Genomic DNA, 12627 nt, shown 5'->3' with positions numbered 1-12627 from the left:
GCAACTAGCATAGCAACTGGCAATTAGTGAATTAAAACTGAGCTTGAAGAGGAAGAACATGAGTCATTTGGCGGGAAGATGACTTACAATGACTCATTCAAATACAGTGTGTAGTAATGATGGGACTCGGGGCTTATATATTTTACTGATAAAAAGGCTTTCTAGATAGATCTGGTGCCAAAGTCAGTCCACGTGTCATAAAGAAGTGTTATCAGCCTAGAGAGGCGTCACAGTTTGGCCTCTGCCGCTCTGGTGTCAATGAGTTTGAGACCGCATCTGTGCCAAACAGCTGTTCACCATCACTCAGGGGTCAGGAAGGATAAAAAAAAAAAAAAAAAGTAGAAAAACACAAATCGGTCACATTTACAGCAATGAAGGAAATCAAATCATGCACCAATACTAAGATTTATTTCAGAATCAAGTATTAAATATTTCATTTTAAAGAAAAGTATTGATTTTGTCTCTTTGTTTCCTTTCTCAGCAACTAAAATTCTATGAAGTTTTTACATTGAGCTCACAACATAACAAACTAAAAACTCTTTATAGTCTTTTTTTCTGCCTCTATTATCACTATAATGAAGTGTACAATGAAGGAAAATAACTGGAAATGATGGAGCTGATGAGCCTCACAGTGTGGTGGAGGTCAGCACTTTTAGCAGAGGGGTTCATCTGTGCAGAGGTTGCATGTTCTCTCTGTGCTTTCACAACCCATACGTGTGTTTCTAAATTGTCTGTTCTTGTGAATGTCTGAGTGGGAATGTGTATGATTGATTATGTCTGCGTTTCTATCTTGTCAGCTGAGATGGGTTCAGGGGTCAGCGCCCCTTGACCCCGAGTCGGATAAAATAGCATTGGAGGCGGACGACTGGACGTGCGGTTTTCTGGGTCAGCTCACATTCTTCCTCCCATCGTCTCTGCGCGTGTGAGCTCTCTGCACGCTGTTAAACCAATAAACATGTCTCCACAACAAACTTTGGAACAAACTAAACGATTGCTCCAACAGCTACACACATCGCTTTGGGGTTTAAAGTCTGCACGAGCCCCGGTGTGTCCCGTCCTCAATAGGCAGCGCACTGAAGCATTCATGTGTGTCTTTATTTTTCCGATTTAAAGAATAAAGACAGTCCACAGTGCTGCATCAAACCCAGCACTAAAATGTCAAAACATGAACAAAACTGATGTGAGACCATGTGATCAAAAAAGACTGTCTAAAGGCTAAAGTAGAAACTTTGGTTGCATGTCTTAAAGTTAAACTCTGATTAGGTGATTCAATTACAACACTGGAAAGGCAGAGAAAGATTTCATCTTAGTGTGTTGGACAATCTTTAGCAGTCTTTTTAAACCTTTATAGATAATTTAGTTGAGACACATGTTCTTTTAGCGAATTACTTTCTGCAGAAGATACATTGTTAAGTATTATTTTGTATCATGACAAGTCAAAAAAAAGTAGCACATCTTGAGACAAAACTTTGAACATTTAATTTCTTCAAGTTAATTTTTCATGGAACTATGTAATTTGACCTTAGGCTTTGCTCAATAAATTGTTGTCATGGAGCCATAAATTATCATTTAAACCCAGATGAAATGGTTTTCGATCAAAAGTTCAGTATGGAAAGGAAATAAATCATCAAAACCTGTTTTATTTGGCTGTTTTTAGAGGAAGGTGACAGGCTCTGACAGTGGCAGTCATTCAAGAAAACAGCGCCACCTGCAGGAAAAACATCCTTCCTCATGCTGCAGTGTGATGGAGTCAGATTGCAGGTTGACCTCTGAGGATTTCCCTTTCTGTCATTTTTATTTTTGGGGGGGTGGTGTGGTGTGTGTGTGTGTGTGTGTGTGTGTGCGTGTGTGTGCGCGCACGCGTGTGTGTATGTGTGCAAACATAGACAGGCTTCAGACATTTAAACCTGAGTCAAGCCGACTGCTAACGTTACCACAGTCAGTAAGTGGGTTATTACTCAGACACTTTGAACACAGAGGAGCTTCAGCTTCACACAAGTGGTGCACAGGAGTGTACCTAAAAAGCTGACATCATTGAAAGGGAAACTGTTTGTTAGTGCTTTTTCATTGTCATAATTAAAAACTGATCTTAAAAAATTATTGAAAAAAACTGTGAATTCCTTAACTTAAAACAAAAAATCTATATTCTTGGAATACATTTTAAAAAAATTTTACAGAGTGAATAACATTATGGGGAAAAATAACTTTTCATATCAATTTAACTCCTTTTTAAATGTACACCTGTTATTAAATCCATCCATTTCATCACACTTTCAAATGTATGTCAACTTGTACTTTACTAAAATCATTTTCCAGGTAAAATGCTCTTCAGATTAAGTTGAAAGGGGAAAACAAAGTGAGAAAGAGAAAAAGAAAACACAAAACACAATCTTCTCCATAAACATCAACTGTGCGCTTCACCTGGAGACAGTGTTAGTGGTTCATCTGGACATTTTCACATTGTCAGTCATATATCTGACAATAAAGAAGCTTCACTTATAAAATGACAGTTGCTTCCAAACATAGCTATAGCTGATCAAACAGAAATAAGCATAAATCACGCGGTAGATGCGTATCCACTCCAACTGCTGGGCCCCCACGAAGATACGCCCGTGTATAGAATCAATACAAAGATAAACCAATCAGTTAATAAACTTTGGAACGCAGAGCAACAAGTCGTCGCTGTATCAAACTATGGACATCTAAGGTGATCATTCTATTCACGTTACGCTACTTTGACCTGTCATTTGAACCCCAGTGAGCTTAAATCAACCACACAGATGATGCTCATCACTGAATTAAAAGATTTTGAGGAAACTCTACATAACTAGCGTAGAAGTGACTGATTTTTATCTGACACGGATATAATAAAACATACACTTGGATCTCTCACATCTCTTGAGATTAGTACAATAAAATTGAGATCAGAGTTCATCAATCTTTAACACATTATTTGCAAGGACAGGGTGAGGCAAATGCCTTATGCAGTCCTCCTGACCCCACAAAGTCGACACTACCTTCAGACAGTGGAAGAAAACAAGGCCTCTCCCTCAGGTCCAGATCATCCTCCTCTGACTTTATGAGAACAAATCTCTCTATCATGCACTTTCATCATGTTTATGTTTCATTATTCTATGCAGTGCGCCTCCTCAACATATCATTGTGAAGTTAATCACAAACAGAGAGTTTATGCCTTTAAGTGTGTTAGCTGGTTTTTGTATTTGTTTGTTTTTTTTTCCTCACCAAAACTCATGCTGCTTCAGATGCACCATGTGACTCTGGAGAGGGAGAGCCTGGGCTCTGTTTCGTAAATCTGTGCTTCCTTGCATAAACTCCTGCACCAACTGATCCCAGACAAGCTGCCCAGGCTTGCTTACATGTAGTTTTAACCCTTCCTCGGCTGAACCTGGCGAACCCCTGGAGAAACCGGGGTCCTGTTTCCTGCCCGCAACAAAGCTTGATTTGTGGTCGATAGCTCCAGCTTTTAATGCTGTCTTTGCGTTTTAAACACACTGCTCTGTTTTAAAACACCTCCCCGCGGCCACTCTTCCACCTTCTTCGAGTATTTTTCTCTTTTCGTTACCCGTGAACTTCACATACTTTTGAGGAGAAAAAATGCCCCGCCCCGCTGTGCAAAATCCTTATTTGCAACGAGCCCCATTTTGCAGCAACAGGAGCTGCAACTATTTTTACAGACTTTTGAGGGAAAACCCAGCATGGAGATGTTTTTAATCTCAGCGATTTTGGCCGCTCTCCTCCTCGCGCCGTTCGCGCTGAAGACGTTTTGCCCCTACGCGTGGATGGACCTGCTGTACTTCGGGGACCTCGTGCGTATTTTGGTGCGGTTCGTCTCGAGGCGCAGGAGGAGACCCCTCTTCTTCGCTCTGGACCGCTTCTTGGAGCAGAGCAGCGCGCATCCCGACAGGCCGTTCGTGGTGTTCGAGGGGGAGAGCTACACGTACGCGTACGCGGACAAGCGGAGCAACCGGATCGCCCACGCGCTCCGGAGCCACCGGGGTTACGAGGCCGGGGACACCGTGGCCCTGTTCATGGGCAACGAGCCCGCCTTCATGTTCACCTGGCTGGCCCTGGCCAAGCTGGGCTCCCCGGTGGCTCTGCTCAACCACAACATCCGCAGCAAGTCTCTGCTGCACTGCTTCAACTGCTGCAAGGCCAGAGTCCTGATAGCAGCTCCAGGTACTCTGACTCCAGTCTCCAGCTTATCGTCCGATTCAGCTCTTATGCAATGAGGGTTTTATCACGTTCCCTTCAGAGCACCCCGGATATCACGCAAACACATGTATATTTTGTTTAAATAAATGAATAAATAAATAAATAAAACCTCACATCTTAATGTTTTTGTTAAAATGAGTTATCCTCACATGGTTGGAAAAAAAAAAAAACGTGCATGCACAGGAAGAACATGCAAACTCTTTACAGAAAGGCCCAGCCCAGATTCAAACCCAAAAACTTCACGTTCAGATGAAAGAGTTACATTTTAAAGTAGTTTGAGTGCAAGCTTATAGGCCTATTTTTATGTGGTTCGCATGTTTTCCCTGTTTTATTTCTCTGACTGCTGTAGTTTCTTCCCACAGCGCAGCAACATGCGTTTGAGGTTATATGACTCTCCTTTAAATGTTAATAAAGTCGTGTTTCTGTTAGTTTATCCTGTGATGGATGGGTGACCTGTCCATGGTGCAGCCTGCCTCGGATCAGAGTCACCCAACAGAGCCTTCCCACCCTGAGGTGGAGAAGGGGGAACAGAAGATCAGTGTGATACAGTTTATTCCCTCCACAGTAAAAACACTTCAGCAGAGGGAGCGCGTTTCCCTCTCACCCCTCACGGCAAATGGCACTGTGCACAAATGTTCAAATATAACATCTACATTTTTCTGGAATCTGGATTAAAAGATGACTTTTGATGGGTCTTTTCTTTTTATTTTCAGAATTAAAGGAAGCAGTGGAGGACGTGCTGCCCTCGCTGATGGAGCAGGGCGTCACCATCCTGCTCATGTCCAAACAATGCGACACACCTGGCATTGAGGGCTTCTCCGATAAAGTGGACCAAGCTTCAGACGCACCTCTTCCTCGATCGCTCAGGTCTCAGATCACGTTCAAAAGTCCTGCAGTTTATATTTACACCTCAGGAACCACAGGTGTGTGAGCAGTTGGATTTATGTGCTTCTATTTTCCACTTTTGTGTGTTAAACTCTACCAGTGGTGTTGATTCTGGTCAAGGAGGTCCTCAGTTCACATGTTTTCGGTTTTCAGGATTTTCGGCGAGCTTTTTAACGGCATATCGCAGTAAATGACACATTGGCGCAATAAATTCGCCACTGAAAGGAAGCGATTGGAGCACAGTGTTGTTAAAATGGGAAGCGAGTGGCATATTACAGAGATAGTGGAGAATCAGGTTGAAAGGACTGTGGTTAAGTATTATATGATACAGGTTTTAAAGAAATTAACTACTGGAAGTCATTATGTTACAATCTTGAAGTAGATAGTGGCATTCAGCTGCAACATAGGTGTGCAGCGCGGCATAGATTCAGCATGTTGAAGCAGCTTGAAACATTGAAAATGATGTCTTCCATGACCAGATTCAACACCTCTATTCTAAACAGGCAAGCCAAGCTCTCCGTCAGTTTTTAAACCGTGGGCATTGTGTATTTCAGGTCTTCCCAAGGCAGCTCTGGTCAACCAGAACCGCCTCCTAACCGCTCTGGTTGTTTTATCTTCAAATGGTGTCAAGACGAATGACGTAATTTATCTCAACCTACCTCTGTACCACACAGCCGGATTTATTATTGGCTTTATCGGCTCCATTGAAACAGGTGAGACAAGAAAGAGATGGCATGTTTTTGAAAGTGTGTTCAGACTGGGAGAATTAGACTTTTTGAGGGTTGTGTGACATTCCTCACATGCAGATTCGCCCTTTGCTGAGGTTACCAGCTGCCCCCCCCCCGCCTTTCACTTTTTGTCAAACTATTGAAACATTTGTGTCATGTACGTCTGTCAGTGGAACTGCTGACTCCACTATTGACCTCGGCTGACGGGAGGCAGCTGCTGTGGTGGACCAAGTGGTTCCTACAGCATCAAAAGCTGTCCCACTCTACGACTTTCAGCACCGTCGTTCAAATCCACAATTAAGTCCACTGCTGTATGATACTGATTCTTCTAATATTTATTTTTGTCTTTCTGGATTTGCAGTATGCAGGTCAACTGTGTTCGATACTGGACGATAAAGATCTCACAGACTCGTAAAAAGTAATAATTCTCCAGCGGCCAAACTCTGGACTCCCGCTGCGAAACTCTTCTAATGAGTTGCTCCCGCATCTATACAAACCCGTATGCAGGAGCGATCCCCTGCCACCTCCTGTTTAGTGAAAGGGTCTTTTGTCACAGTGAAGCAGTAATCCCAACAGATCCCTTTTCTGTAAATAGGGTAAAGTTCACACCGCTATTATATATCTGGCTAAACAGCCTGAGTAACACATTTACCCTAAGTTATTTAATCCCGAGCAGAGCAGACATGGCTGAGCAGTGCAAGTGGCCGACCTGACCCACCGTTGACACGAGCTCTGGAAATATCAAAGCCTCAAAGTGGGTTTATTTGCACCAAGTTGAGTCCCTTCAAAGTGCCAAGTGCGTAATGTCATTGGTGAAATGGGAGCAATGGTGGAGATTGAAAACCGGCTTTAATGGATTAATGAAGTATAGTCAAAGTTTAACCATGTTTGTTTGTGCTTTATTTTAAAGGGTCGACTATTATATTGAAAAGGAAATTTTCTGCCTCTCAGTTCTGGGACGACTGCAGGAAATACAACGTGACTGTTATTCAGTACATAGGAGAGGTGATGCGCTACCTCTGCAGCACTCCAAAGGTAATCTTATTTTTACTGCTTCCAACTGAAATGATGGGTTTTTTTCACATCTCATGCTGCCTGTTAGTTTAAATCTTTCTGGACTATTTTCCTTTGTGGAGTTTTTTTTTTTTTTTTTTTTTTTTTGTCTGTGTTGAGGGAAAAGCTCTCCAGCAGTGCCCTGATCATACCATAACGAACACTCAAGTGAAACACAACCCTAATGTTAATGGGCTGGAATGAGGTTTCAAAGTAGCTTCCTCCTGTTTTGTTTTGTTTTTTTCTCAGGGGAACTTGAATTAAAAAAAAAAATAATATAAATTATATATTTGTTAAACTGTGTTTGATAATGAATCATGGGTGAGTGAGCTTAATCGTCCAATACTTTTAATTTTATTATATTTTATTTAGAACCAGTTGACGCTTAGCTCTCTGTGCTGTCTTTATACTTCCCCTGAACCAACCGTGTGACTTGAAGACAGCTGCTGGTACAGGCAGCATCGACCCTGCTGCTGCAGGCCGCTTATTTAGGCAGATCTAGAAGAGTCAAGTCTGGATTACCTTCCAAATCTGTACATTCCCGCAGCTGGCTTACCAAAATAGAAATCGTTAAATCTCAACTATCATGTTCCGGCCTTGTGCGTCACGACCTGTGGTCTTTTTAACAGCTTTAAACTAACTCACATTTTTGAAGTGTCACAGTGGCTTCTGAGTTTTCAGCTCTTTTAAAGCTGTGCCTGTATTTATTTATTTTGGAGGTCTATGAGGATTCTCCCTGAAAGTATGCCATTCAGAGTATCTAGTTGCATCACATGAAGTGCAGGCTCGTTTTACTGCGTGACCCCCCCCATGAATCTCCAGAGGAGTTTTGTCTTTATCTGGTCACCTCTCGGAATAGATACTGGCCTTTACTCAGAAAGGCCATATCAAGTAACCTGGCAGCAGATCTTCCTGTACTACTACATGATAGCATGGTCACATGTATTGCGTTGAATGTTAAATGTTGCACAAAAATTTCAAAGAGATGAGTATTTTTTTTAAGTGGAACTATAACAGTTTTTGCTTTTCTGATCTGGTTTTTCACGTCACATTCTTACACACAAATCAGGATTCAGGAAAATTAGACAGAAGGCACCAGAGAAGGCGTGTTTCTTTCAATTTAGAGACGCTCTTTCGAAGTTCTACAGGTTATGACATGCACTCTTCTTTTCATGACTAGAGAAACTGGTCTGATGAGCTATTTAAATATTGTTCGTATTAAGCCACATATTTTCCTCTTGCTTCTGAATAAAGTGTGATCTGTATTTATTTGTGTTCCCATATTGACATACAGAAAGACAACGACAAGGACCATAAGGTGAGACTGGCCATTGGTAATGGCGTGAGAGCGGAGATATGGAGAGAGTTCACCAGGCGCTTCGGAAACATCCAGATCCGGGAGTTTTATGCTTCCACTGAGGGGAATGTAGGTTTTGTCAACTATGCCGGAAAAACAGGAGCAATTGGAAGAGTCAACTTTTTCCACAAGGTAGGAATGTTATCATTCAGCAGCCATATATGACCGATTCATAATTCCTCTTGAAGTATTTTCATCAAGTTTGTGACTTATGACCGATCAGATCACATTTTATAACCTGTTCTTGCAGGAAACGCAGCATATTTTAAAAGGGTTGACTACATTTTTGCCATTATAGCTTTAAATGATGATGTGAATTTGGATTTTACTGCATGCATTCTGTTTATTTTAACATGTTTTTAAGATACATGACTTTCATTTCCACCTGCAGATGCTGTTTCCCTACGCTCTTGTTCAGTATGACACAGAGCGGGATGAACCAATTCGAGATGCTAACGGACTCTGCTTGGAGGCTCCCAGAGGTGAGGAATGACTGATAGTTATATTTTGGTGTTTTTTGAATACTGTGAGTTTCAGACCAAGCTTGGCTTCTTTCTCCTAGGTGAGACGGGCCTGCTGGTGTCAAAGATCACAGACATCGCTCCTTTCGTCGGCTACGCCCAAAATGAAGAGCAGACGGAGAAGAAGAGACTTCGGAATGTGCTCAAGAAAGGAGATCTGTACTTCAACACCGGAGACTTGATGAGGATCGATGAAGACAACTTCATCTACTTTCAGGATCGTGTTGGCGACACGTTCAGGTACAGAACTGCAGTGCAACACGATTCACATACATTTCTGTACATATAGCTTAATTTATTATTTTTGTGTCACAACATCAGTCTGAAAGATGCATCATCCAAAGATCATTTTATTTTTTAGTTAAAATATGATAAATTATCAGAAGGTATCTAAGACATTTATTAGAAAATGGAGCTTTAATTGATACTTTTATCCCATGGTCAATATAAGTGTTTGACATTTGCTGCCTACTTTATACAGACGTGTTCATTGTGTCATGTGTTTTTTTTCCCCCATACACGTTCAGTCTTTTTGTTAATTAATTAAAATGTTTGAGTCTGCAGGTGGAAAGGAGAGAACGTGGCCACAACCGAGGTATCTGACATCTTGACGATCAGCGACTGTCTTAAAGAAGCCAATGTTTACGGAGTCCAAGTTCCAGGTGATGTTTACTTCCTCTGAATGTTTACCTTCACAGATGGTTGAATATTAATATGGTGTGAATTTACTTCAACTACTTCTCTCTTCTTCTTTTTTATTTCCCTGGCATTGCAGGACATGAGGGTCGCATCGGGATGGCCGCTGTCACTGTGAACAAAGACACCCCGTTCGATGGCAGTAAACTGTACGACCATGTGGCCAGTTACCTGCCCTCATATGCACGGCCTCGCTTCATCAGGATACAGGTGATTTACCTCCGCACTTTTGTGAGGGCTCAAAGTGAAATCTAGGGATTGAAACTCGAACGTTTTGTGAAATACACATGGCGGTGATGATCAGTGTGCGTACTCTGCTCTCACCCAGAATGCCGTGGAGGTGACGGGGACCTTCAAGCAGATGAAAATGAAGCTGGTGGAGGAGGGCTTTGATCCGGGACTCATCCAGGACCCGCTTTATATCCTGGATGATCGTGAGAGGAGCTACAAGCCGCTGACGGCCGAGGTTCACTCTGCCATCGTATCGGGAAGCATGAAACTATGAGCGAGGTCCAGATGTTCAACGACTGTGCAGGTTTACGCACAGATCAGCCACGGCATTATGACCACTTACCTAATATTGTGTAGGTCTCCCTTCTTGTCTTGGTTTACCTGAGAGGGGCCAGCTGGTGTGTTTGCTACCTGGGGCTGCTGGGCTGCATCAGAACTGATCCATGCTCGCTGCGGGGGCTCTCTCTTTTACGTTGCGTCTGTCCGTTTTTAATTGTTCGTTTCATTTGCAATAAATTTCTGGGTTTATAGACGCTGTTGAAACTGTCTTTATTTCCTCAAACTGGCTCTTTGTTTATTGGGGCGGCACATAAATCACTATTATAAGAACACAGAAAGGGTCTCACTGGAAAACAAGCGGCTGTATAACAGGCACAGACAACAAATATCTTCAGATTACACGATTCTGGTTGTAGCAGATTTAGCTAAAAAAAGACAAGAAATGGTTACTTAGTAATGACAATTTGACTTTACATGACTGTCAAACGTAAAGCATCAGTCAAGCATCTGTCTGAGAATCCAAAATGTCTGCACGTATCTGCTGAGTGAAACATTTGTCAGTCCTTTAACCACAATTGTACCGGAAAGATTCAAAGCTTCTGAAGTGTCCAATAAGTGTGTTTGGCAGCGTATATCAAAAAGATGTAGCCAGAAGTCCACGACAAGACCTCTGGGTTTTTAATCCTGGTATGTTTGGGGGGAAAAAATGTCATTTATCAAGGTTCTTGAAATATTCTGAAGGTTTAAAATGAAATGTCTTCCTGGTTCATGTAAAAACAAAATGTACTGGTGGGTTATATCAACTGAGGCACCACTGCAGTCAAGATGTGTGAGAGTGTGTTTACTGACAGCTTCACTTCTGAATCTTTCTCTCCAAAACTAGCAAATATTTATTTTTTTTGTGTATATTCTCATCTGCTACGTAAGTGCATTGAGTTTATTCTTACCCATGGCCCTACCCATGAATTTATGCATTTATATGTTTCCACCCATTCCAGAGCTGCTTTGTAAATTGCCTGACCCAGGATGCAATAGGGCAGCCTTCACAGAGCAGACTGGACTGTTCTCTGAAAACAGGGTGCCCTCGCCCGAAAGCGGCTGGGAATGGCTCCAGCCTCCCGCGACCCTGGAAAGGACGGAGCGGCTCAGAAAATGAATGATTAAGCTTTTGTAGCGCATCTGCTGGATCAGACCGCATGGGTCGACCTTTACTCCAGTTGAGCATCAACTCGTGGCTTTGACGAAGGCGAGAGTGGGAAAATGAGCAAAAAGAATTGAAACTGGTTGGGAGAAGACTGGCTGCTTGGACTTTATGAAAGGATGCATGTCACTAGCTCATCGTTTCCCCTCAAGCTTCGTATTCAGCTGATTGCTGTGTGGAAATACAGCCACAACAAAAGTAAACACGATGTCCTCTTTGATCTCCCACACTTTGAAATGTTTTGGCCAAACTTAGTAAGTAGGAAAGTCCACATCAGTTTCCTCTATAAATAATTAACTGACCCCTTTGCCCTTTCACATTATCCTGGATTCTTTTCAGCAGCCTGATGTTTTTTCTTGGTAAATTTCCTGGGTACGGGAAACACAACAAGTAGACTGTCATAACAAGGTCATAGATCGACTCAGGCGTGATGGGGTCAGGAGCCTCAGACGACCATCTTTCAGTTCCACTGAGATCCTGCTGAAAGGTACAATGAGAGAGAGAGAGAATGCTAGTTACTGGAGGTCAACGTAATTTCATTAAGTGTGTAGATAATTTGTCTCTCAGATGTTTCAAGCCAAATATGATAACTTTTTCTTTATCTGAAATCAGTAGTAGAAAGAAAATTACAGCTCGTGCAGATTTTTATGTCTTTAAGACAAGCTTTCATATCTACGGTTGACTTATGTAACCCTTTTCCACCCTTTGAGTGTTCCCCAATGCGCTTCACATAGTCAATCACATTCACCCATTCACACACGTTCACACAACAAATCGCTGCAGTTTGTGGTTCAGTGTCTTGGTCATGGACACGTGGGGCAGATAGGGAACTTAATAGGGAACTTAATACAACATTACAACTGAAAGATTGAGTGTGTGTGGCTGAATTAAAAAAAAAAACCTGACAGCTCACCAAGGACCGAACTGCGGAGCTCGTCTGGAAGACAAGACAAATAGTGTCACAGCGATCAGCTTTAATGAGGTAATACAATTCTCCAGAAAAAAAAACTAATAACTTAAGAAAACCCAATAGTTAGAGTGGCTGCTGAGCTGAAGACGTGAGTCTGAATCCCTGCTACCAGGTTGTGTATTTTTTACTTTTTGTGAGGGTCATTGAGTTCATTTGAGTTGATTTGTTTTCTGTTTAGGTCCTCTGCTGCCCTCTTGTGGATTCTTATGCTCAATCACTTCTTCATATTTAATGAGGTTGTTTATTCAATTCAAAAAAATAAAAGCATAAATGAACAGCAGGGAGACCCCCAAGCTGTCTCCATGTCCTTGTGCAACGTGTAAAAACTTTCAAAATACCCTATATTAAACATATATATGTGCAGTACTCCATTCTCTCACCCGATGATGTACATTTAGTCGAATAAAGAAAGAGTCGGTGGATCATCCAAACTGCAGGGCGTGAACTTTTCACCTGTTTGATAAATGGCACCA

The 12627-nt window shown here is 42.1% G+C and overlaps 1 protein-coding gene across 1 annotated transcript; it reads left to right on the top strand.

Moving 5' to 3' along the window:
* The first annotated feature begins 3643 nt into the window (after nt 1-3643).
* On the top strand, nt 3644-10222 carry LOC115392231 (very long-chain acyl-CoA synthetase). The gene is made up of 10 exons (XM_030096796.1): nt 3644-4197; nt 4947-5156; nt 5673-5831; nt 6757-6881; nt 8194-8388; nt 8648-8738; nt 8819-9017; nt 9342-9439; nt 9553-9683; nt 9802-10222. Exons 1-10 carry the CDS (start codon nt 3717-3719, stop codon nt 9976-9978), a joined length of 1866 nt encoding a protein of 621 aa, XP_029952656.1. The 5' UTR covers nt 3644-3716; the 3' UTR covers nt 9979-10222.
* The last annotated feature ends 2405 nt before the right edge of the window (nt 10223-12627 follow it).

The sequence above is a fragment of the Salarias fasciatus genome, chromosome 1, assembly GCF_902148845.1.
Source record: "Salarias fasciatus chromosome 1, fSalaFa1.1, whole genome shotgun sequence".
Taxonomy (NCBI): domain Eukaryota; kingdom Metazoa; phylum Chordata; class Actinopteri; order Blenniiformes; family Blenniidae; genus Salarias; species Salarias fasciatus.
This window is presented reverse-complemented; position numbering and strand designations above follow the sequence as displayed.

Bases quoted from the DNA above. Each gene is read 5' to 3' on its own strand.
- LOC115392231 (XM_030096796.1), top strand. From the start codon at position 3,717: ATGGAGATGTTTTTAATCTCAGCGATTTTGGCCGCTCTCCTCCTCGCG. The intron at 5,157-5,672 runs GTGTGTGAGCAG...TGTGTATTTCAG, and splicing joins TTACACCTCAGGAACCACAG to GTCTTCCCAAGGCAGCTCTG. The intron at 6,882-8,193 runs GTAATCTTATTT...ATTGACATACAG, and splicing joins ACCTCTGCAGCACTCCAAAG to AAAGACAACGACAAGGACCA.